We start from the raw sequence: 25,393 nt of genomic DNA on the forward strand, positions 1-25,393 counted from the left end.
CCTATGCTGTCCTAGATTTCAAAGCCAAAATTCTATGATCAGGAAATCCCAAACTATGGGAATTCAGGACTCACAAAATAAACCATGCAAACACACTAATTTTGCACTCAATTTTATTTGACCTAAATATTGCAGCAATGGTTGGTTAGTAGTAGCCTGAACACAGTTTAAAATAACATCAGGCCTTCTTTGAATACCTACACTAAGCTAGATATTGAACTGCAAAATAGTCCAGTTGGGAGCAGTACAGTGGTACCTCAGGTTAAGTACTTAATTTGTTCCGGAGGTCCATTCTTAACCTGAAACTATTCTTATCCTGAAGCACCACTTTACCTAATGGGGCCTCCTGCTGCCGCGCCACTGGAGCACAATTTCTGTTCTCATCCTGAAGCAAAGTTCTTAACCCGAGGTTCTATTTCTGAGTTAGCGGAGTCTGTAACCTGAAGCGTATGTAACCTGAAGTGTCTGTAAACCGAGGTACCACTGTACAATGAAAACATAGCTTATACTCATGAATGTGACCCAGAACCCTGATGTGCACATAATTCCTGCAGGGTCAAGCTTCTCATCAGGGCCAGCACATCCCGAGTCAACACCCCTGTGGGTGGTGAAGTTGCACTGGCATCAGCACAACATCTTGCTGAAATTGCATGAGATCTTGCGGAGTGCACAAGATTTTCCTGGAAATCAGTGAGATCTCACCAGCAATCGGCAATGCTTCTCCACCAGTGACAGAGGCAGTATGGCCGAAACTGGGACGCATGGCAACAACAGCAGGGCAGGATGGCACTTCTCATTTCACCTCCAACAGCAAAACAAGACACACTGTTCCTGCTCCTCATTCATTTCAATAGAGGCTGATCTGTACACGTGTTTCCATAATCATAAAGGAATAGCAGGCTTCCTCAAACTCGGCTCTCCATATGTTTTTGGCCTACAACTCCCAGGATCCCTGGCTAGCAGGACCAGTGGTCAGGGATGATGTGAATTGTAGTCTTAAAAAAACATCCGGAGGGCCAAGTTTGAGGAAGCCTGGAATAAGGCAAATAACAGTTTCATAATAACCCTGCTTTGAAGTTCCATCTGCAACATGGCCCTCTTGATGTATTGCTGGCCACACTGCTAATCTGTCTGCTAGCAGGGTTGCATGTCTACACTCAGTTGTCACAGGCATGCCACTCAAGCCAGGAGTATCAAGTGAACATATGAGGGGCTCATCTTCACACTAATGACATGTGGGATTGTGTGCATGAGCAGGGAAGACTATAAAGCAGTGTGATGCTCTCTTTTGGTTACTGTATTTTTATTCTCTTTATTCTCTTTCACTCTGCTATACACATTTGGATAATGTGCTTTATGTGCTTTTTATTTTGTTTCCTTGGCACTGGTCACTAACTGCAGCAATCAAGGTTTGATTTGAATTTATATCCCATACTTTCAACATCAACCCATGTTCCCATGGCAAACAACAAAATAGTAAGAAAGCAAAAGTACAATTTTAAATAGTAGTAATGAAAATAGAATGCATACAAATTATCACAGCGAACAAGCTAGTTAAATAGAGTAAAATTAAATTGTCCTAAGTGCCATAACTCAATGGCTGGGGACCTGCTTTGCATACACAAAGTCCCAGGTTCAACCCAAGAGACCCTAGTTGAAAACCCTGAAGGATGTCACAGCCAGTCGGTGTAGACTTTCGAGAGGACCCAGTGCAGAATAACACAGAATCAGTCTGCAATGAAGTTTTATATTCGGAATGAAATCAGTTTTCCAAGAAGCGCTTTTCAGGGGCAAAAAAAAAAAAGTGATACCTCTCGACTGTGGGTAAACTACATAGCAAAAACAAAGACTGTCTCCACGGGGTCCTGGAGGGATGCGCGTGCATACAGCCTCAGTATAAGGCAGAATCCTATGTTCCTTAAAATGCTTACTTTGGTAACTCTTAAAAACCTGAGGAAACAGAAATAGGAAGCGTCTACAAAGCAGGTGCTCACTATTGGCTACTCTTAACTAGGAGAATGAGGGGTCTCGTAGACCGACCACCCTCCATCTCTCCTCCAAGCGAAACACGTTCTACTGCGGTCCCCTAACAAAATAAGCAGCAGCAGCAGCAGCAGCAGCAGCGTTCACAGCGTCCACGCGCCGGATCCACCTGAGCCGCCCACCGCCAGAGGTGCGTACGCGCCGGCGCCTTCCCTCTTCCTCGCCGCTTTGCGTCTCCTCCCGCGCGCTGCAGACGTTCGTTCCGTCGGTCGCTCGCGTGCGCTGAAACCTCCAATCACAACGAATCTTTCGCGCTCAACCGTCTCCGTCGCCGGTGGGCGCGCGCGCGCGCCGCGCTCTTCGGTAAAACACACGCGCGCGGGCACACAGTCTGTTTGGGCGAGCCTGGTCGCTTAGCAACCGGGCGCGTGGCCGAGCCTGAGGGGGGGAAAAGAGCGGTTGACCAGGTCCGAGTGTTGGAGGGGCGAGGGAGAGAAACGTCGCGGGAGGCAGGCAAGCTGAGGGGGGAAATCCGGAGCGGGGGCACTACTGTTAATCTGTTTATTTCATCATTCATATCCAAGAGTTTGCTTGTTTCCTCCTCCCTCCTGACCCTTTTTCCTTTTCTTTTATGTAGCACAACCCTGAGGGCAGGGACTTTTCTTTAGCCGTTTGTAAGCCGCTCTGGAGCCTTCCCTCCACTCTTTTCTGAAGAGCGGGGTAAAAATTCGTTAAATGAAATAAAACCAACATCTCGCCTTTCTTCCAAGATGCTTCAAGCAGCGCACGTCGTCCTCTTTCCCCATTATCCTAACGAAAAGCCTGTGAGGTAACTTCGGCAGATTGGTCACCATCTGTGAGCTGCTTGGCTGATGGTGGAAGTTTGAAAAAGTCTCCCTTGTCCTGATAGGACACTCTTAACCAGGGGTCAGCAAACCTTTTCAGCAGGGGGCCGGTCCACTGTCCCTCAGACCTTGTGGGGGGCCGGACTATATTTTGGAGGGGGAAAAGAGCAAATTCCTATGCCCCACAAATAACCCAGAGATGCATTTTAAATAAAGGACACATTCTACTCATGTAAAAACACGCTGATTCCTGGACCGTCCACGGGCCAGATTCGGCCCCCGGGCCCTAGTTTGCCTACCCATGCTCTTAACTAACCGCTCAGGGGTGCCAACTTGAATAAAATGTGGGGGGCAGTTAAGCCCTGCCCTGCATATTCGATCGCTTGACACGATGCATGCACAAACCATTCGAAAGGCAATTCCCATCAACTTTGGGAGGGGGAGGGAACCCTCAAATAATTTATTGGGGGGGAGCAAAGGGACCTCAACCCCTAGGAGTTTGCTCCTATGACACCACTGGACTCTTTGTAAAGTTTTTCTGTTTCATTTATGCTATGCGATTCATGCTCAAAGTGCTTTACAATAATTGGGATGTGAAAATATGTAGCCCTCTATTTTTATTTATTGAATTTATATACAGCCCGTTCGTTACCTGTGGGTCTCAGGGCAGTTCACAGAATAAAATCAAGATATAAAACCACAAAATACATCATAAAAATGAAAACAACAAGCCAGTAGCCCCCCCCCCCTCAAAAAAAACCACATTTTATAAGGGCATAGCAACTCCCCTCACCATTAGCTGAGGTGGTGTCCAACTACACCTAGAGAGATCCCTGGTTTAAAATGACAAGATAACAAATCAGGGGTGCGACTCACCTTTTGGAATCACAGCAAGGGACCTGTGAGAATGATCAGTAAAAACATCATTTTTTGAACGTTAGTTGCCGTTGAATTCCAACAACAACCAGAGGGAGCCCTGATTTAAGACAACCTGCTGTTAAACCAGGGTTGGATAAACTTTTGCACCCATGGTCAGAACTCCAGAGGCTGCATGTCAAAATGCACAGGGCCAATTCTTGATTTATTTTGAAAAGGACAAAGGTACAGGTCACAACACAGATTGGCATCACAATGACCTTTTTTTTAAATGGAGAGATTCTAGAGGACTGGGTTTTTTAAAAAAAAATAATAAACCTTTTAGCACCACAGTATTAGAGCTGGGGACCTATGGGATCAGTGAGTAAAAACATTTAAATTTAATTTTAAATTTTTAAAAGTTGGAAAAGTTGGGAGGAGCGTGAAAAACCTTCTGGCATTATGGTATCTAAGTGAGGAACCCAGAGGAAGAATCAGTTTTATAAAAAGCAAATCAAACTTTTATTTGGTATCACAGTAAAATGAAGAGTCCCCTGCACCAAGGAAGTTACATACTGTATTCCCAAGTTTGCTATAGAAGAGGAAGATGGCAAAGGAAGATTATACATCCATTTCAGATGTCTTTATTTAGGCTTAGCTTCAGTAGGAAGATGTAGATTAAAAGGCTGTGATGAAAAATATGAACAGGTAGAAGTAGTATAGAGCACAGCTCGGAAACCTATTGCCCTATAGATGTTGTGGACTACAATTCTCATTTCCCCTGACTAGAGGCCTTTTAGACGTGAGGATGATGGGAGTGAGAGTACACCAATATTTAGAAGGCCACTGGCTTCCCAGCATTCATCTGGACATAGCCTGGCCCAGCCAGTCTGGCAGGTGCACAATGCAATACTAGTTACCTGCCAGACAATGTTTTTGTTGATCAGTTTAGTGACAGTTGGAGGAGAGCTACATTGTACTTGAGCTTTTTAAAAAATCAGGATAAAATTGAATTCTTGTTAATGCATCTTATGTGTTCATAAGATTAAGAGGTTGTATATAGAGGGAAGTAGAGGGGGGTGATCGAAGTAGGAATCATAAATAAAGCACAGTGTTATGGGGTGTTGGGTGCCAGTAGAGGGAAAACCACAATGGACACAATCACACAATCCACTAACAGTCTGTTCTGAAGTCCCCCTGAAAGAAATGATGCTTAGCTTAGTTACAACAAACTCACATCCCGTTGCTTTCAAAGGGATTTAGTTGCAATTATCTTTTACTAGAGTTTGTCTAATTAAATGTTGCTGCTCAGTCCTGTCCATGCTTTGGAGCACGTCCTGTTGATTTAAAGTAATAATTACTTCAAGTAACTATGCTTGGAATTATATCCTTAAGATAGTAATGTGGTGCATATTTACAGATAATTCGCAAAAAAAAGTAAGATTTTTGGTTACAGCAAAGATTAGCAAATGGGGAGGCCAAGGTTTCTGATTAATAAGAAGATACCATAAGTGAGTGTAGAGGTAGTACTAGGAGACAATTAGAAACAGAAGATGATCAAGAAAGAAGATTTTTATATTGTGGAAGAATAAAGGAACTAGTAGCTCATCTAGTCAGTCATGCTTTGAATATTATTAAAGAAGAAGTCAAGAGGAAATCTTAAGTTAATAAATTATTTTTTATCTAATAGAAAATGTAGACTATTTGAAACATTTTAGAAGAAAGCAGCTTGCTTCAGGTTTTGGTCAACCATCTAGGATGGCCAAGCAACAATGAAAAATAATGTTAAACCTGTGACATGGAAACTGTTGGAACAATTGAAGAACTGAGAAATGTATTTTATAAGAGCTCACTTAAGTCTTTGAGAGGTCAGCTCTTCCAAATATATTCCTGAAGACTTTTTGTCCACCACATATGTCACCAGAAATAGGCATGCCTGTTTTATAGCATTCAGCTGTGATGCTGAAACTGACTCATGGCATAATAGACTGGCCCCACCTGTCTCATAGAGCAACTTCAACATGTGCCAGTGTGCTACATACACATTATATTTTGGGTTATCATTCCAATTACTTCTCTAGTGTTTGTATTTGTTGTTTTAGGACACAGTTTTGACAGTCTGTTCTATCAAATGTTTAGATGAGTGAAGCATCCTTCCATACTGAAGATAACGAAATCATCATTGCCTCCAGTTCCATGATGCAAACAAAGTATAGCAAGGTGCATGAATTGTATGGTTGTAAAACATGCTAAAAAATGTAACTTTTACAATAAGGTATTATAAATAGGCCCATTTGATGTATGTAGAATATTATCTACTGACATGGGGTTTTTTTAATGTGTAGTTGCTTTGGAAGGCAAGAGTAGCCTAAGGTTTGGTTTTTAATTACATCGAAACAAAATATGTTTAGGCATGTCAAACTTTTATAGTTCATAATGAGTTTATTGCACATAATAATTATGGGTTCAGTAATTAAAAGTTTAAAAATTGCTGCTATTTTATTTAATATAAATGATAAATCAAAGATTTCTTTTGCCTTTATATAAGTAAAAGTTAGGATGTGTCAAACATCAATCTTAGGTTTCATATTATGGTAATTGTATATTAGTAAGACTTCAAGCATGGGAGTTGTAAGAGTATAAAGCCTCTGTCAAGTGAAAAAACCATCATTGGCTAAGGGCTGAATTTCTTTTGTTGTTTAATATGCAGTACATAACGTACACATACAGAAGTAATTTATAATAATAATTATGAAACTTTATTTAGGGGAGTTCCTCCAAACGAGACTCTGTAGCACTTATCGCCGTGGCATTACAAGATCACATTTTACATAATCTTCAGCTGCAGAATCTTTCATTAGCAGATCCTTTTAAGTCAAAGACACAGAGTAAAAAGAATTCATACAAACCTGTGAAGAAGGAGACAGTCAGAGCAGTAGTTGATACTGGACTAAAGAAAACAAGCAGGCACCAACAAAAAAATGAAGATCCAGAAAAGGAGTATGTTCTTGATCCTTGTCCTCAGCCTCTCACGTTAGGTAAATTATGTTACAATGTGTTATTTGAAAGAATATTAATTAAATTATAATAAGTATTTTTTTTCCATATTGCAACAAAGCAGAAGAAGAGTCCTACTTGTCCTTAAAAGTAGACCCATGTAGTCTGCACTGTTTGGAAGCTTATGAGCAGGGCACAAAGATAGCCTGACCTGGTTTGCCTAAGCATCTACTATTCAGAGAAAAGTTACAGAAAATACTGTATTCAGAGAAAATACTGTCTCTGAGCATGGAGGTTTTAAATAGGATAAGTAGAAGAAAACTTGTAAAGACCAAGGCTAATTCATTTCAAGACTTAAGAGTAAAAAAAAAAATGGTAGGGATGTGAAAACCTAATTTGTGAATTGATATGGCTATGATTACCTTCAGTTGAAAAGTAATAAATTACAGTGGTTGAGGGGGGAAACCGCATAAGGTGCTGACTATATCTTTGATAATTGTGTTCACTCATTATGTTTGCTAACACAAAGAGGTATCTCACGAAGGCTAGGACTTACTTGCATGCATAATATACTGTGTGACTTCATCCTTTAAAATAGTGGCTTTGGGTTAAGGGGCAATGTCTTTAAAAGAATGTATTGTTTCCTCCTCACCCATATATGTAAATTGCCACTGTGATAAAGAATAGCAAAAGACAATCCTTCCAGAATAAATAACTTTTTGAAAGAGAGTTCTTTATATCAGTGAACGGAAAATACAGTGCAATTAAACTGTATTAGCACCATCTAGAGTTGTATTATTACTGCAGGTGGGATAAGCACTTGGGCAACTATTGCTTTTTCAAAAGGCAGTTACTAGTCTGGGCATAAAACTTTTACTTAACCTTTACCTCCCCCTTGCTCAAAACTTTACAAGTTATGTTTTCATAATGATTTTAGGGCAAACCCATGAATAATGCCTGTAGTTAAACACTTCAAATCAAGAAGCAGACGTGTCTCATAATAAAAACACATGGATGCAGAAGCTTAGAATCCTGCCTCAGGAAACAGGAGTTGCACAGGCAACACATAATATTGCCATGAGATAACATGTTATATTATCTGGCAATCAGGAAGGCCTGCCCAGCTCAAATGTCTACACTTTTCTGACTCCTAAAGTTTGTAGCACACTCTTATTAACCCAATAATAGAAAAGCATTTAGCCTTTCTTTCCCTTTCAACCCCTTCCCCCGGCACTTAAAAAATGTGACTCAAGCATTTCCAGAGGTTTAACACTCTAATCCTGCAAGCACATTAGATACTTACAGGTATGTTTAGAAGTCTGCAACTGGAAGCTCATTAAGATATGTAGGTATGCAATCACATAATTCTCTGGGCAAAGGGACTTCATAGTTCAACCCTGCCAAAAAATGTTAAGATCTTGGTTTCCGTACATCATCCTACATCTTGGATCTCTTTCTTCTGCAGCTTTCTTTCTGCTAATATTGCAACTGCATTTTTAAAAAGGCATCTTACATTTGTTTGTGTATTTAAAGCACTTGCACCCAACCTTTAAGCTGCATAGCAAATGCCCAGGCAAATAAAAAGCCATCAGAATTGGGAGATCCAGATTGGACATGCCCACAAATCTCTGGTGCAGTCATACTGTATAGGCCCAAACTGGGCTTGCTGCTGCTATTGTGCAATATATGAGGAAAGTCAATTCATAGATGACAAAGGATTTCTCAGAAACATTAAAGCCTGCTACATCTTTCACAACTGCAAAAAGGATTAATAACTGCCTTCAAAGAACACTTCATTGAACTGGCTTGATGATCAAGATACTAGGTAGAACGGTGAATTCTTCACTTTGCAAGAATCACACCTTCTGCTGGTTCAAACAAATAAGCCTGCAAGTTCCAAGAAATTTACAATCAGTTGATCAGTCTGCATTCGTTTAATTGTTTAATGCACTGTCTGTAAGTCATAACATGGAATGGTTTCCGTGCTACTGTAGGTAAATACAAATATACATATAGGGATAGGATATGTATCCTATCCGACCATCTATGTTCTGACCATCTAATTTTGTTCTGACCATCTAATTTTGATTCAGGATTTTGCTCATTTGCACCCTGCACTGCATATATTCTCTCAGTAACTTCAGCTGAAGAGTTGTCAGAGGTTTTGCTTGCCTGAAAAAAATATAGTTTACCTGTTGCGTGCTGCTTTCAGATGGCACATCTGCCACTCTGAATAAGTGAGACTTAGGGGTTCATAAAACAAATCAATTAATTTTTCATTTAAATGTAGATTTTAATATTCAGATTAGTAATAAATTTAATATGTGCACATGCACAAAGCATTAATTTTTGGTGGTTTCTTGTGGGACTAAAGCCAGCCTGCACACTGTCTGAAAGAACTCTGTCCAACAGAATTCCGTTTTTAAAAGGGACAAATAAAGTTTAATTCACTGATTGCCTATTATTCTGTTACTTTCATTGGAGCCATTATTTTCAAACCTGTGCTGGCATGGTATATGGATGTATGTTTGTGTACACAGAAGGAGGAAAGCTTCCATGAGGAAAAAGCTTTAATGTGTGTCAATGTCATTACCATATTTTGCTCTTTGTGTCTATAGCTCAGCAACTTGGGTTGGTGGAACCTCCTGCCATGCCACTAACCATTGAGGAATGGGAGCATGTGAAACAACGATCCATAAAACAAGGAGACTCAGTTCAACCTTGTGCCATATGCAGAGAAGAATTTGCACTTCAGCCACAGGTATTTTGTCTGTCTTAGCATTAAGTCAGCTATCCTATGAATATGTTGAAATATGGACTGGAATCACAGTCAAAGCACTGGGAGAGGATAGCAAAACTTAAATTATATCATTTTGCCACTGCACAGGGTCTTTTTGTATCAATGTGTGTTGATAGAATGTATGCTGAAGTTGGGCATAGGAAAAGTTGGATCACTTCCCAACGTTTCTGAGAGAATGGAATAGTTTGCTACTCCTGAGCAATCATTGAATTCCTCTTCCCCAAGAAGTCTTCTGTCAACAAAGAGCTGGAACATGCTTTTTAATACAGAGTACCTTGTGTAGCTACTATAAATAGCTCAGGTCTAGGCCTTGTGAAATAGCTCAAAGTTGCACCATTTTTGTAAACCGGGAGGGGGGGAGAGAAGCAGGCCACAGGAGTTGAAAAACTTTAGAAGAAGATCCTTAAGTTTATTTATTATAGTCAATAATAATAATAAGTTTTTATTATTATTATCACCACCACACCATTTCCTGAGCAGAGTTCAGGATCATTTTTAGGAATTTCGATTGTACTAAGGTAGAATTTCTTAATTGCTTGCAATCACGCTTTTAAGAAAGGGAAAGCCAATATAGGTTAGGAAACAATTTTTCAAAGTAGTTACTGCAACTTTTTGTTCTTGATCTGAAGTTGCAGATTGTTATTCTAGCCAATTCCCCCAAATGGTTAATGTAAATTTTGCTAGATAAAGAATTACAAATTGTGATTGAGCCCTAAATATTCTATTTCTTCAATGAAAGCTACTTATCTGACATGCCATTGGCAATTTTCACTAGTTATACCAAGAGTAGTATATATTTTTTGAATTTTTAAGTTTCACAATATGATTTTATTCTCTCCTAACAGGTGCTGCTGTCATGTTCTCATGTGTTTCACAAAGTAAGTAAACCCTACGTTTATTAAAAGTGAAATGTGCATCAAAACAGTCTTGTACATTGTAGAACTAATGTGAATTTAAAGTGTTGAAGTCAGGCTTTTGTTTCTAAGATTCACAAGTTGAAATAATTTGAGGATAAACTGTTTTGAGATAGTTGCTCTTTCTTGTAACACTAAGCCAAGCCATGGTTTAGCAGGAATACATGAACGCCTGGAGAAAAGATTCTGGCTGTTTTGCTCCTCCTCTGTTCCTGATGCTGCTGCTGCTGCTGCTGTAAGCTTAGCTGCAGTTCAACCTAGTGTGTTGCCCAAACCCAGACTCATGATTTGTCTCCTCAGCACAACAATGGCATGTTGTAAATCATGAACCTATCTTGGTTTACAGAGCATAGCTTATCTGAAGCAAGATAAACCATGAGCCCAGGTTCAGATGATGTGCTGAATTAAACCATGGCTTAGTTCTCCATGGTAGGATTGAAGAATGAACAAAGTAATTGTGATCTCCAAGAGAGCACACTAAGCCATGGTTTGACTTAGCTTTACATGCGAGATGGATCAGTGTCCTTTATCTTATTGTGAAATGTTATCATTCATATATATAAAGGCAAACGTACCACAATTGCATGTAGTTATACACTCTTGAGGTTCTAGTTATGTCAGTGGACCTAGTGTTGCATTCCATTTAAGTGTATCAGAATCAACAATGTGCAAGATTTAACTGCGTATAAGAATAAACAATTTGCAACATTTAACTATGCATGGCTCTTTATTTACTCTAGCTGCTTCATAGTTATTTTATTACATATATTATTTTATTAATATTCTGATATTCCTCTTTAAAGAGCCAACACTGTTTATTAAAGTAAATCTGGAATTGGCAGTCTGAGTAGTGCTCTAATAAGGATGGCAAAAAGTGCCTAGACAACATGGAAGTATAGGAAGAACAGAAACAGATCAGGAATTGTAGAAACTCCTCTCCGCATTCCAATTCCATTACTTTGAAATAACACATTTCCAGAATTTTAGCATCATGTACATTCGCTTTCCCCTGCTGCTAGTTCCTGTGCAAGCTTTGCATAAATTGTACCCACAAACTCATATGTATAAAGATGGTGGGGTGGTGAGGGAAACACATTTCAAGCAGATTTAAAGGTAAAACTTGAATGTTATTTTTCTAGGCATGCCTGAAAGCTTTTGAAAGATTTGCAGGTAAAAAGACCTGTCCAATGTGTAGAAAGATCCAGTATCAGACCCGAGTAATTCATGATGGAGCACACCTATTTAAAATAAAGTGTGCTACAAGGTAAGGATGACTGGCAAATGACAAAACTGTTTTCACTGAGAAACATTTATTGGAAGATCTTCATACACAGAAGACACTACACAGTGATGGGTGCAATGTCATACCAGAGCTAGAGAATGATACTTTAACTTTTTTTATTTACATTTTAATGGTTAACATTTAATTTTTACAATTTAATCGTCTCATATTTAAGCAGAGATGCAAAGCTTCTATGCAAATTTTCACTTTGAGCCAGATACTAAGTTAATTTTAGATTAAGGTTGATTTTGCTCAGAAAATGTGTAATCATTTGCCAGGCTCATTCCAGACCATGTGGTTCATGCAAGTGCCTCTACTGGCGCAGTGGAATAGTAGTTACTATGAAACTACTAGAAATTATTCTTCTTGGGAAATCTTGCTTCTGATCAGGCATGTCCCAAGTCCGTTCCAGGTGCCTAATTCAGCCTGCCGGTTGGTTTAATCCAGCCCCTGTGGCAGTTTTTCCCCCCGGGGTAAAATCCTCATAGCTCAACAACTTCAATCCTAAAAAAATGCTGAACAACTTTGGTGGGCCCCCACTTCATCAAATCTGGCCCTCTTTGGACACCACTGCTTTTGATGGCAGATGTATGCGAAACCAAATGACCTCCTAGCAAGCTTTTAAAGATAAAAGAAAAACCATAATACTGTTTCTACCTATAGAAAATCATTCTAACTTGTAGTAGCAATAATTGGTGTGAAATAGTAAAAAATGGAAGTGTCTAGTCAGGAGCTCGCAGTCAAGGGCTATGTTCTAGTAGTGGTGGAAGCCTGTCATAGTCTAGTAGTGGTGGAAGACGAAAAACAATAACGGGTGCAAATGCATTCTGGATGCATGGTGGCCACATAAATTTGCTTAGCAATTTTGGCTCCATTTAATAGAGAGCCATTCCTCTAAAGTAGCCACCACTGACAGAAATGAGCTCTTTTTTCATCCTATTTATTAGTCCCAAGATAGGAGCCACCAAAGCTCGCAAAGCCCTATTTCTAGCCTTCATTCTGGGTGTTTTAATCTGTATCTTTTCTTGCTACAGAATTCAAGCTTTTTGGCGGGGGCATATTGTTAGGAAATGGTATAAAAAGCTAAGAAAAACAGTGCCTCCAAAAGATGCCAAATTAAGGAAAAAATTCTTTGAAGAAAAGGTATGTGTAGCATTTTTTAATTCTTAACAATGTTCCCAGATTCCTCAACCTCAAATTATAGTGCTATAAAAACAAAACAAGTCCAGCATTTATTTAATTGTTCAGAATAAGTTATACTTTATACAATAGAAACCTAATACACCTTGATAATATTTTAAAATACTCTGGGTTTTTCCTGGAAATGCATTTTATGTTTAGCCCAACTTGCAGGTAAGTGTTCTTTGGTGTGTTTTTTCTCCTATACAGTACATAGTGGAAGCGACGCCTTCCCGCTACTCTCCAACCCGGGTTGGAGGCTGGCGGTGGGGAAAGCAGCGCTTCCCCCATCGCCTGCCCCAGAGATTGGGGGGCAGCGGGAAGGCGTGCCCTCCTCCTGTAGGCTTTTGCGGGAGACGGTGCGTCCAATAGGGCGAAAAATACGGTATGTATATTGTAACAAAAGGAAACAATGATTATGACAGTAAGAAACCATGTCCTCTCGCCCATCATGCTCTCTGTCTTTCTGACCTTTCAGGTTCAATCATGTTGCTTTTCAATGCAGCAAAATCACTCTGAGTTGACTTTACTGCATCAGTTACAATCTAAGATGCGTGGTTTGAATCTTCCCACACCTAGTTAAAAAAATTGCTTCAATGCTTTACTGTGTCACAGTAATTACCAGCTCTCACCATGTGAGGGCATGTTTAAACAATATATTTGCCTCTCAAAACTGATATGGGGAAATCACCTCAAGGTGACTTTATCACATCAAAACGTAACATGTTAATCAAGCTTCAGTCTTAATCTTAAAATGCAATCTGTACAACTTGAAAATATGCACTTATGGAATTAAAGGTAGAAAGCTAAATATAAAGAAAAGTTGGCTGAGCCACAGCTTGCATAATCGTAGTCGCTGGCCATGATCTAGAGCAGTGCTTCTCAACCTGTTTTAACTGATGCCCCATTTTAGCTAATACAGTGTTACCTCGGGTTACACATGCATGCTTCAGGTTACAGACTCTACTAACCCAGAAATAGTACCTCAGGTTAAGAACTTTGCTTCAGGATGAGAACACAAATCGTGCTCCGGTGGCGCGGCAGCAGCAAGAGGCCCCATTAGCTAAAGTGGTGCTTCAGGTTAAGAACAGTTTCAGGTTAAGAACGGAGCTCCGGAACGAATTAAGTACTTAACCCGAGGTACCACTGTACAGAAATCCCACCACTAACTTCAAACCCAACTTCCCTAATTATTTTATTTTAACGTTCAAATGGATGGAAATTTCATGCTGTTCAGTTTTTTACTTCTATTGTACATATTTTTTTTGAAATACCCTCACACACACAGAATATCTTCATAAGCCCCTGGAGATGGGATGCCTCCTGGCTGAGAAATACTGACACAGCTCACATACAAGGAAGCTTTCATATTAATTTCAACAAAAACACGACAATAGGTGTTCAGGCCCCTCAGACCCTCCATAAAGTAAACTTTGCCTTTTCCTTCTAAAGATTTTCTTCTGTTTTCATTATTTAAAAAAATCTGATCAACCATACCAACTCTTCCTTAGTTGCCATATCCTTGCTGCTTCTTTCTAACACAGGGGCACACTACTAAAACCACTCAGATGACTTGTACATAAGAGGCAGCATCATTATATTAACGGTGTTACATTGTAACTGTTAACTCTTTAATTCGTTTTTCTTAGTCTCTATTTTTTCCTCAGTCCTAGTACATATTCTTCCTCCTCTCTCTGCACTGCCAGGAAGTTCTCAGGAAGTTGCAAATAGCCATGGAAGGAACTGCAGTTGATCCATGGGCCACTTGTGGGGGAAAAGGCCTGCTCTAATACCTAGTCCAGGGGTCTGCAACCCGTGGCTCTGGAGCCGCATGTGGCTCTTTTACACCTTTGCCGCGGCTCCGGGATGGATACTAGCGAGGGGAGGAGGCGCATTGTGCGCCCCGACACTCCCTACTGTGGCGGGCGCTGTACTGGCTGTGACGTCGCATGGGGGCGGTGCGTGCGTTAGTCATGCACCGTCCCGACGTCACCCGCCCGCCCGCCCGCTACATTGTAAGGGGCATGTACGCTGGTCACTGCATTGAAAGGGGGCATGTACGCTGGTCACTGTTTTGAAGGGGAATGAAGAACACACACACAAAAAAAGGTAACTTGTTAATAATAAGTGACAAAAAAAATATTTTTATAATGACGAGTTTTGCGGCTCCCAGGTTTTTTTTCTTCGGAAACGGGTCCAAGTGGCTCTTTTTGTCTTTTTGCAGACCCCTGACCTAGTCTTATTAAAAGGACCAGAATGCAGGACAGTATTTTATACCCTCAATGTGGTCTACACACTGTCCTTGAACAAAGAGTAAGAAGGCGTCCCTTTCCCTCCTCTATCCTGGTATAGAGCAGAATTCAGTTGACAAGAGAAAATGAAGGAGTGTTCCAGCAACACTCCTGAGACTAGGAAAGTTGGCATTTGTGTAATTTGTTTTCTTTTGTATACATGAACAGTTCTTTTCTCATGGACTTAATGCTATGCCAGGAGTGGGGTAAGAAACACCTGCAACTCACTCTGCTTCATCCATTCAACTTGCTAGGTTTGATGGACAGATAGGTAGTAATAACCAATTGTCCTTGTCTGCAAAAAATAACACATTCACATTCAGTTCTCCTTATGGAAAACCGTTGTTTCTATTCATGTACTGCCCTCCACTTTTGAATCAGAGATTCCACACTGCTTTTCAGAGTTGTCCAGCCTCGTTGTTCACTTGAAATATACTTTTTAATATGTGTACACTTCAAGGTCTCATGGGCACTCAAATTGATCCTGAAAAATATAGGGCCATAGCTGCTTGCACCGGTATGAACTTTATCCAGTTAGGTATGGATATAATGGTCACATGGGCAATTGGTGTAATAAACTTAGCTATTTATATATTATTAATATATTTAATATTTAATATTAATATATTTAAGGGATTTGAACCCCACTTTCCACTATACAATATGTCTCAAAGCTATGAACAAGCCTTCTGCCCTCATATGCTCTTCTCTTTGTGTCAACAAGCAAGCAAACCAGAAAGTCATTGGTAAATTATATTTTCCTTTCTGTCAGAAAATCTATAGTTAATGGCTTTAGAGCAAGCTAGGATATCAAGCTGCATTTTGAAGTTGGCTTCATATTTTGGCTTTTTCCAAAGCAGTTAACTGTAGTTTTCTGATTTGAAAGTGATATAGAAAATGGATAGAGAAACAATAATTAACTGATTACTTCCTGGTGTGTTTGCTTGCTCACAAAAGTGGGGGAGTGAAGTGGCTGTATTTGGGGACACAAGACTTGTTCATATAGCTGCTACTTATGCAAAGATACAATAATTTAAACACAGGTACTGCCTCCTGCCAACCAGCCCCTCCCAGTCCCTTACCACTTAATCTGTTCCATGAAATCATGATGTTGCCATTGTTGGATACATTCATGCAGACCAAAAGAATGACACAAATCAAGAGCATGTGTCCTTATCAGCATCATCTGTGTTGCTCACATTCCTTATCTACAAGTACCTACTGATAGATTAAGCAACTTCGAAGATAAAAAACATAGCCTGCAGAAACAACAAGATGGCTTTCATAGTTAAAGAGAAACTCGGTTTATTCATATGTTTTATCATTTATAATTCAAGCACCCAGGAAGATGCACACAGATTTTCATTAGATATATACAAAAAATACTGTAGTATTTTACTAGCAAGTGAAAGTTATGGCTGATTCTGCACGCTATTAATCACTGTAGGTTCAAAGCTATCCAGTACACTTACATGAGAAGTAAGTCCCATCCAAATCAGTGGGGCTTAATTCTGAGTAAACATATAGGATTGCACTGTAAATATCAGTTTCTTAAGGCACTTAGTCTGCAATCCTCTGCACATTTACCTAGAAGTCAATCCTTGCATGCCTTAGTTTTGAGTAAACATGCATAAGATTGTAATGTCACCCTGTGATCCTCCAAAACTGGTGTTTCTAGATTGCAAAAAAGCATTTTAATATGGAAGTCTTACCTTTTCAAAAGTTAAAGAACCACACAGTTAAAAATGCTTCAAAAAGGTGGCTGAGTAAAATGTATTAAAATATATATTGACTTCCTTTGGCAGTAACACACAAAAGAAGGAGCAGGTTTTGTACTGGTAAAGAAATTCTACAGTTAGACCTTGTGTTTAAAATGGCACTGCTAAGTAGAATGTATTTTATTTGTCTGACTGTGGCACAGTAGCCTTTTTATTAATCCATTCAAGATTTTACTAATAAACATCAAAGGGGTTGCAAAAGGTTACTGCAACCAAGCTATGCTAATTTTTAACACCAATGTATACACAGAGTGAAGTGTTGCCTAGAATTCAATGTGCTTGGTAGTGAATTTCTTTGATCCTTATCTAGAACTCTGCTTGTATATGTCATCTAATTGAAGTAAGATATTTTATGGCTGTAATTAAATCTTTTCAAATGCATTATCTTAAACTTAGCTAAAAATGCAGACAATTGTTTAAGAAGCTAGGTATATTATTTGTAAAACAGTGCAGCTTGTTCTAGTATCCTCCTTCCCCACCATGTGACTTCTTCCCAAAGATTTTAATTTAAATCTCACCAAACAGCATAATGGTCCATGAGTTTGTTTAGCCATTTGACTTCCTTTATCACATAGAGATGGCAAACATTCTGTTGCTAACTTGATGTGGCTCCAGGCAGCAAGGCTATGAGGATTTTAAACCAGTAAAAGCTTATCAACTGATTCATTGATATGCTGTAAATTCCAGTCTTTTCATTTTACTTTAAAGTCAACACATTAGTAAGCAATTTGCTGACATAAAGATGGATTGCTTTAAAAGGGTTCCCCTTGGGTGGACAAAGTTCACCTCAATGCTTTTGTGTGCATCTTTAATTTAATCTTGTTCTTGGGCGTTGCCTAAAACTTGTGACTGATGGTGCTTTACATATTGATAAAAATATTTAGAAGGCCTCCACTTTGTCATGTTGTTCAAGTTGAAGGGCAGAGAGGTCACAAAGTAGATACAAAATTAATTTCTTAAATATAGCATTCTTTTCCATACAGCTTTTCTGGGAAATAAAGATATCCCAGTTTTTTAACAGGATATTTTCCTTTTATTCATTAATTAACTACCTTTCCTTTGAAGAAAACATATAACTGCTTGGATCCTAAATTGCTTATCCATTCATGTAAAGTGAAAGGGGTGGTTTCTGCCACCTCTCCTTGTGTTTTCAGCCCACAACACCATATCATAAACCATTCCCAAAAGTTCCCCAACCCCAGGAGGGGAAGTGCCGGAGGGAAGGAGACGTGGGAACACTCTATTCAGTCCAGAAAGGAAAACATTAGGATCCCCCAAAATTTATTTTTTAATACAATTTACATTACAAATTTATATTTTTGGTGTTTGTTGAAGACCTTTTTCAACAAGCCTTTTAACTATAGATTTTTCATCAGTATCACATTTGAAATTGTTTTCTTAAATGTTTTTATTGCTGAACACTTTGGGATGTTTCATAATAAAATAGATTTATGTTTCATAAATAAAAATAGATTAATTGCAAACACTGACTTTGGTCTTACTGACAGGAGGAAAACTACCCTATGATCCTCAGATGAAGGGCAGTATAGAAATTGAATAAATAAAATAAATAAAAATATTTAGGAAACTTCATTCAGTGTCAAATAGCCTGGGGCAGTTTTAGGTAGAAAACAGGCAAAGGGTCCTAATCCTGATTGAGAGCACCTTCTGGATTGTGGCCCCACATTCTGGGTGAGAAGCAGATACAAAGCTAGTAATGTGCATAGGGAATAGGATTCATTATTTAAGCCATAAGGGTGTGTCTTAGCTCGCTGCAAGGGAGGCAACCCTGGCACTGATGCCTCATATACTCTTCAGATCTGCTTGCAACCTATTACAATGGGAGTAAAATCTTTGTCTTACCTTTCAGTTTTCAGAGATCTGCCAACGATTATTGAATTCATACGATACCCGCATAGACGAACTCTTCTCCGAGATTGATTCTAATGTAGCTGAAAGTCAAAACGTGTTTCAGCAGCTAGACAAGAAGTTGGGCCCAGGCATAGATGAAGTTGAATGGGAAAAGATACAGATGCAGGTTGGTTTCAGAGACAAAAATGTGTATTACTTCAACCTAGCTAAAAGACTGACTCTACCTCCTGTGCTTTGTGTTAATTGACTGGTAGCAGCCTTTTTTGTACCTATTATTTACATTTTTATCCTCCCTTTTCCAGTGATGTGCATGTGCTACTCCCATGAGGGAGGATTGGCTGGCTGGGCTACTTCTGCATCATTACCTGTGAGCTTAGGAGTTGAACAAAGTGGTGGACTACTTTTTCTGACCCAAGTCCAAAACTGCTTCCACTATACACCGCTGCACAGAGAATTATCAGTGTGCCCTGTTCAGACAGCAAAGCCAGCTATTCGTGGTTGCCAATGCCAACTTGTTCTTGAATCTTTAACATAACATACCTTAGAGTTCTACCACCTGTCCAGCACAGAGTGTAGTTACCTGATTTGTTGCATTAACCCTTCATCCTATTCACTGTTGGCATCTTAGTGATGTAACCCATTGAGCAAGTTCAGGGAACCATTTTCAGTGCCAGGGCTTGATCAGAACTCACCCACCCTCCATGGGCCATTTTTGAGAGAGCTATCCATCTTATACATCATATGGTCAGGCAATTCAGATTTCACGCCAAGAACAAGTTCAGGCTAATCTCCGATTTTAAGAGCTGTAGTGCTTAGCACCAAAACTTGGAAATAAGGAGATCTCTGTAATCATATTAGGTCAGTAGACAGATAAGTATGTGCGCTCAGAATGGGCCAAATTCAGAGTCTTGAACGTACCTTAAGGACCTCTTGAACCCTTATACCCCAGCTTGATCAGAGAGATCATCTCAAGGAGCAGTTACCATATTGGCCTGAATATAAGCTGCACCCGAATATAAGCCACACCTTTAAAAATCGGGGGGGGGGGGGGGCGGACAAAAAAAGACAATACCCAAATATAAGCTGCTCCCTTAAAATTCTGTGGGCACTCACACCTGTTCCGTTTTACTGTATGTCTATTTCAGCAGCAATATCATAAAAGCCAATTTTTGTAAGGTCGTGAATTTAAGCCACATTTTAACTTTTCATGGTCAGAATTGGGGGGGGGAGTGAGGCTTATATTCAGGCCAATGCTGTAGTTGCTGTCCATGTTTCAGAGGCCCAACCAGTCTCTGCTAAAAATTAGGTATTTTGTGTCACTGCTACCATGCTATGGCACACTTTCCAGCAGAGATTCGACAGGTATCATTGCTTGTGACTTTAGACCTTATCATGCCTACAGGTATTTGCAGTTGATTAATTTGATTAGCCTAGGGACACGGGTGGCGCTGTGGGTTAAACCACAGAGCCTAGGACTTGCTGATCAGAAGGGTGGCGGTTCGAATCCCCGCAACGGGGTGAGCTCCCGTTGCTCGGTCCCTGCTCCTGCCAACCTAGCAGTTCGAAAGCACGTCAAAGTGCAAGTAGATAAATAGGTACCGCTCTGGCGGGAAGGTAAATGGCCTTTCCGTGCGCTGCTCTGGTTCACCAGAAGCGGCTTAGTCATGACCCGGAAGCTGTCTGTGGACAAACGCTGGCTCCCTCGGCCCATAGAGCGAGATGAGCGCCGTAACCCCAGAGTAGGTCACGACTGGACCTAACGGTCAGGGGTACCTTTACCTTTACCTTTAATTTGATTAGCAAGTCACTTTAAGGATTGTTTTTAAATGTGTTTTATATTTTATAGATGAGCACCACGATGATATTTTATATGATGGTACAGAAATACTTTTATAAATGCAGAAATTAGGCTTGTGGGCCAGAGATTCTTTACCCGATCTTAATAGTCACAACCCACTAGGGCTGTGCAATAAATTGCCATCTCAAATACTGGTATTGAAATGGTATTGTGATAAGTGTTTCAACAAGGCAATATACCGAGAACAAAAGGTGGAGACTTGACAGCTTCCCAGAGGGTAGCTCAGCTGATACTTTGCAGGCATCAGCTCTCCTGCTTTGTTTGCTCTCTCACTCTTCACTCTTTCCAAACCCCTCACACAAACCAGCAAACTCTTTAAGCTTAACCAGTATCTTCCACACCATCTCTCTCTCTGCTTTGTTCTCACTCAACCTCACTGAGAAATAAGGAGAGTGGCTGGCTGTTGGTAACCCCTTGCAAGCACACAAACCAACTCTTTAAGCCTAACTTCCTGCTCTCGCCCAAGAGGTCTGCTAATTATGCAGAGCCTGCTAACAGTCCAGGAGGAACACCCCCCCCTCCAGGCTAGACAATCAAAGATCCAGCAGCAAAGTAGACAGAATGTAAAAAAGAACTGGAAAGCTCTTCTTTCTTCCCTCACACTCACCCCCCACTGGTGAAAAAAAAGAGGGGGTAGAGTTTTCATTTTTATTTTCTGGTGGTGTTTATGTTGTTGGTTTCCCCTAAATAGCTTTCCTCCATATTAAAAAGGAAGATTAAAAAAATTTATGTAAAGGAGACAGTCTTTGCTTGCTTGCCCTCCCTCCCTCCCTTTGATAAATAGGGAGAGATTGGTAGTATGGGGGTTTTGGGGGAGCCCTTCTGTGGAGGGGGATGGAGGGGAGAAGATTTAGCTGCCTGCCTTATGCTGAAATGGAAGTTGGCTACTATGTGAGAATGATGGGGGGGGTGTCTGTAAGCAATGCAAGCAAATGAGTGTCTACTCACAAGCAAGCACTACTGAATTCATTGAGACTTACTCCCAGGAAAGTCGAAGTTGGGCTTATGCATGCATAGATTCCACTTAGACCTCCGAGTGGGGAAGCAGATGCAACTTGACTAGTAAATCACTTAAACTACTCTTAAATAAGTTGAAAATGTATTAAATATATTCTATGGGAGTTTATTTATTTTTATTAAATCTACTTCCTTACATTTTATCATGATATTTAGCTGATGCTATATCGTGATGTTGAAAACCAGATATTGCCCTACCCTACAAACCCACTAGAACTCTTTACTACATTTAAATATTTATTTTCTCCATCTTTCATCAGTGAAACATTTTGAGTATTTTATTATTTGACCAGAAATGACTGACAGACTTTAGTGCTGCAAAAGTTGGTGTAGTCTAGCATAATTCCAGTTTCAACTGTTCTGTCAGCTTAAGAGCTGTTGCAAAAATGTACATTTCAAAGCCAATTTTCTTTCTCTTTTTTTCACGTTCTTTTGGACTTTTTTGTGTATGAATACAAAGTGTTGCTATTAAGCCAGTTCAGTATTTTCTATGCTTACCATTTTCTTTGTTTCAGGCGTTCCGGCAAGACATAGTTGACTGCCCAATTTGCATTATGCCGCTCATCTACCCCACTCACCTGCAGGACGGAATTCCCCAAGCCAGCTACCCATCATGCTCCAGCAAGACCGTTCTGCTCTCCTGTTCACACATGTTTCATAGTACCTGTGTTCAAGCTTTTGAAGACTTCTCCTTGGGAGGAAAACCCATATGTCCTTTATGCCGCTCCCATTATCAGAAGAAAATACTTAACTAATGTTTTAATATAATTTTTTAAGGTAACTGAAAAAAGCCATTGGGTTGTATCCAATGCTGGTCATATTCCTTGGAACAGACCCGTTTAAATTTAAGTCCATTAATTTTAATGGGTCCACTTTGAGTAGGCCTTAGTTGAATGTGTATTATAGAAATATTAATATTATAGAAATATTAATAAATAAATATATTTCAAGTATATATTAATTACTTGTCATTTTCAGCAAAAGCTGCCACACAAGTTTTTCCTTTGTGCATATGTTTATGTCAGTAGCCAAAGATTGCTGTCACTGGCCTTCTGGCAAGTCAGAGTGGGATGGGCTTTTATAGTATTGGATACAGCGTATTTTCCCATAATCGGGAAAGGGGTGGAAGAGATGTCAGATTTATGGGGGAAGGATTTACCAGGCCTTAATTAAAACATAGCCATTGATTTACATCCCTTTCATCCAGTTTCTCGAAACCAGAGACTGAAGGCAGAGGACATTGCAAGTGTGGTAGCAGTAGCAACTAGGCTACCATGTTCAATCTCGTCCCTCACAGACTCCCAAGCAGGAGAGGTTTCAATTCCTGCCAAGGAGTAAGCACTGAAACTGGGAAGAAAGGCTCAAACCCTCAAATCTGTAAGCAACCTGGGGGGTCATTTCATGCGTTTCACTAGTCGGATGTAAATACATGCTAGCTCCATCTCATCACCATCCCTATTTTTAGAACAGGGTTCTAAAACATTCAAGAAACTTCCCTGCTGCAATTGCCGTTCATGAGTCATTCCCATTGTTCCACATTGTAGGCAGTCACATTATAGAACCACCATCCTAGTCCGTGAAGAGAGCTTTTCTCTCCCATAAAGTCAGTTCCTCACAAAACAGAAATAATATTATATTACTTGTACCCTACCCATCTGATGGGTTGCCCCAGCCACTCTGGACGGCTTTCAGCAAAATATAAAAGAACCCACAAGGTTGAAGAATTGTTGTATTTATCCACAGGATAACCACTTGAAGGATAGTTAACAGGAAGGTAACTTTTGTTTGTGGGTTCTACGGAGTTCCAAATGGGAAGAATAACAAGCTCACCAAGAGATGGGAGTAGGAGGCAAGCAAGTAAAGAGACAATTGAGGCAGTTCTCAATAGCTAAAAATGCTTTGTGTGAAGCCAGCAAGCTTTTTTTTTTTCATTTCTGGCAATACTTGCAAGATTTGACCATCCTTGCCCAGGTGAGTGAGGCACAAGCCAAATACACTCAAAAGGAATTTTATTCCCTACACTCACCATGATGTGAGTATGACAACAGGCTAGAGACTGGGGCTAGAAAAGACAGTACCAGTATAAAGGCAATGAGGAAATGCTAGAAGAGAATTCCAACTTGTTTGGAGATAGAACCAGTGTCTGTCTGCTTAGTTCCTTTCTGACTACTCAAGAAGGAATCTCTTGTGTAAAGAGGTTCCTTCTTGAGAAGTCGGAAAGGAACTAAGTAGGAATACACTGTTTTACCTCCTTATATTATACATCAAAAAGGTATTGTACAGGAGTGAGGAGAAGAGCCAGCACTCCTAGTCTTCCAGAGCTTTCTACAAGATTCTGCTTGTGGTCAGCTTTCAAATCATGGGATGTATGTCTTTGAAGAATGTTTATTGCTCAGATAAGCCTTGGCGTCCAGCTTGGGTGAACCCAAGTCCCAAAAGATGATTTTCTGTGGGTATGAGCCAGGGACCAAGGGGTGGAGGTTTGCTTATCCGTCAGGGAATCAGTCCAGGATTCTGCTCAGCAACAGTGCTGAATTCTGTGAGCAGAGTAGCTGGGCAAGGATACATGGGAACCCTGACATCCTGTCAGAGTCTGCTTGACTCTGCCGATGAAGGAGAGGAAGAGGTTGAACCTGCTACTGAGGCTCAGAGTTCAGACCCAGTGCAGGCAGAGGGGAGGACTTCTCCCAAGGCTGTGAAGATTGAGCAACGCAGTGCTCCATCTTCCCCCACAGGTTCGGCTGAGAAGTCCAGAAGGCGCAGTAAGTCAGAGGAGGAGATCTCTGATGCCAAGGACGTTCTGGCTGGCCCCAGTGGGTCAGAGGGGGTTCCTGAAGTAGTGCTGCGCCGTTCAGCTCGGACGACCAAGGGGAAACCTCCTGAAAGGTTTGCCGTCACTAGCGTGTGGGTCAGAATGGCACAGTGTGAACCCGAGAGTTTTGAGGATGTTCAGAAACTGCCTCAGGAAGAAGCCAGGAAATGGCATGAGGCGATGCAGAAGGAGATGAACTCAATGGAGTCTCTAGGTGTGTTCTTCCTCACGAAGTTGCCGGTGGGAAAACAGGCCGTGGGTAGCCGCTGGGTTTACCGTCTTAAGCCCACAGCGACAGGAGAACCGCAATATAAGGCCAGATTAGTGGCGAGAGGATTCACGCAGCGCAGGGGGTTGCATTATACGGAAACTTATGCTCCCACCTGTAGGAGTGAATCTCTACGTTTGGTCTTGACCATTGCTGCACAAAGAGGGTTGCTGGTGCATCATTTTGATGTGGACGTTGCTTACTTGAACTCAGACCTCCAGGAGGATTTGTACATGCTTCCTCCTCCAGGGTTTGAGGGCAATGAGCAAGGTACTGTGTGGAAACTTCACAAGTCAATTTACGGCCTGAAGCAATCGGCCAGGAATTGGAACTTGTGCCTGAATGAAGCTTTGGAGAAGCTAGGTTTCAGGAAGAGTCTTGCTGACAGTTGCCTGTTCCTTAGAGGATCAGGAGACTCACAGGAACTGGTGTTATTTTTCGTTGATAACATCATCCACATTGGAAAGGCAGACAAACAGGTGCAGAAGTTTGCCAAAGAGCTTGGGAAACAGTTTCAGCTCAAGAACCTGGGTGCAGTAAGGATCTACCTGGACGTGCAGATAGCGAGAACTGAGGATGGTAGCTTCTTGCTCAGTCAGAAAGGCAAGATTGAGCAGTTGCTTGAGAAGTTCAGAATGTCCG

At 40.6% G+C, this 25,393-nt stretch overlaps 1 protein-coding gene across 3 annotated transcripts; it reads left to right on the forward strand.

Annotated features, from left to right (window-relative positions):
- The first annotated feature begins 2,301 nt into the window (after positions 1 to 2,301).
- On the forward strand, positions 2,302 to 22,601 carry RNF32 (ring finger protein 32). 3 transcript variants are annotated; one of them, XM_053359390.1, is made up of 9 exons: positions 2,302 to 2,450; positions 5,823 to 5,903; positions 6,451 to 6,721; positions 9,299 to 9,441; positions 10,326 to 10,358; positions 11,534 to 11,658; positions 12,711 to 12,819; positions 18,795 to 18,962; positions 22,187 to 22,601. In XM_053359390.1, the coding sequence occupies exons 2-9, from the start codon at positions 5,823 to 5,825 to the stop codon at positions 22,424 to 22,426; spliced, it is 1,170 nt and encodes a 389-aa protein (XP_053215365.1). In that variant the 5' UTR covers positions 2,302 to 2,450; the 3' UTR covers positions 22,427 to 22,601. The 3 variants fall into 3 exon arrangements, with proteins under 3 accessions (XP_053215365.1, XP_053215364.1, XP_053215366.1); XM_053359389.1 differs by lacking the exon at positions 2,302 to 2,450 and adding an exon at positions 2,476 to 2,812; XM_053359391.1 differs by lacking the exons at positions 2,302 to 2,450; positions 18,795 to 18,962 and adding an exon at positions 2,476 to 2,812.
- The last annotated feature ends 2,792 nt before the right edge of the window (positions 22,602 to 25,393 follow it).

Source organism: Podarcis raffonei, chromosome 12 (genome assembly GCF_027172205.1).
Source record: "Podarcis raffonei isolate rPodRaf1 chromosome 12, rPodRaf1.pri, whole genome shotgun sequence".
Taxonomy (NCBI): Eukaryota; Metazoa; Chordata; class Lepidosauria; order Squamata; family Lacertidae; genus Podarcis; species Podarcis raffonei.

Excerpts from the sequence above, each read along its gene's own strand:
- RNF32 (XM_053359390.1), top strand. The coding sequence starts at position 5,823 with ATGAGTGAAGCATCCTTCCATACTGAAGATAACGAAATCATCATTGCC. Across the intron at positions 5,904-6,450 it reads TGCAAACAAAGTATAGCAAG|GGGAGTTCCTCCAAACGAGA; the intron begins GTGCATGAATTG and ends AACTTTATTTAG. Across the intron at positions 12,820-18,794 it reads AAAAATTCTTTGAAGAAAAG|TTTTCAGAGATCTGCCAACG; the intron begins GTATGTGTAGCA and ends CTTACCTTTCAG.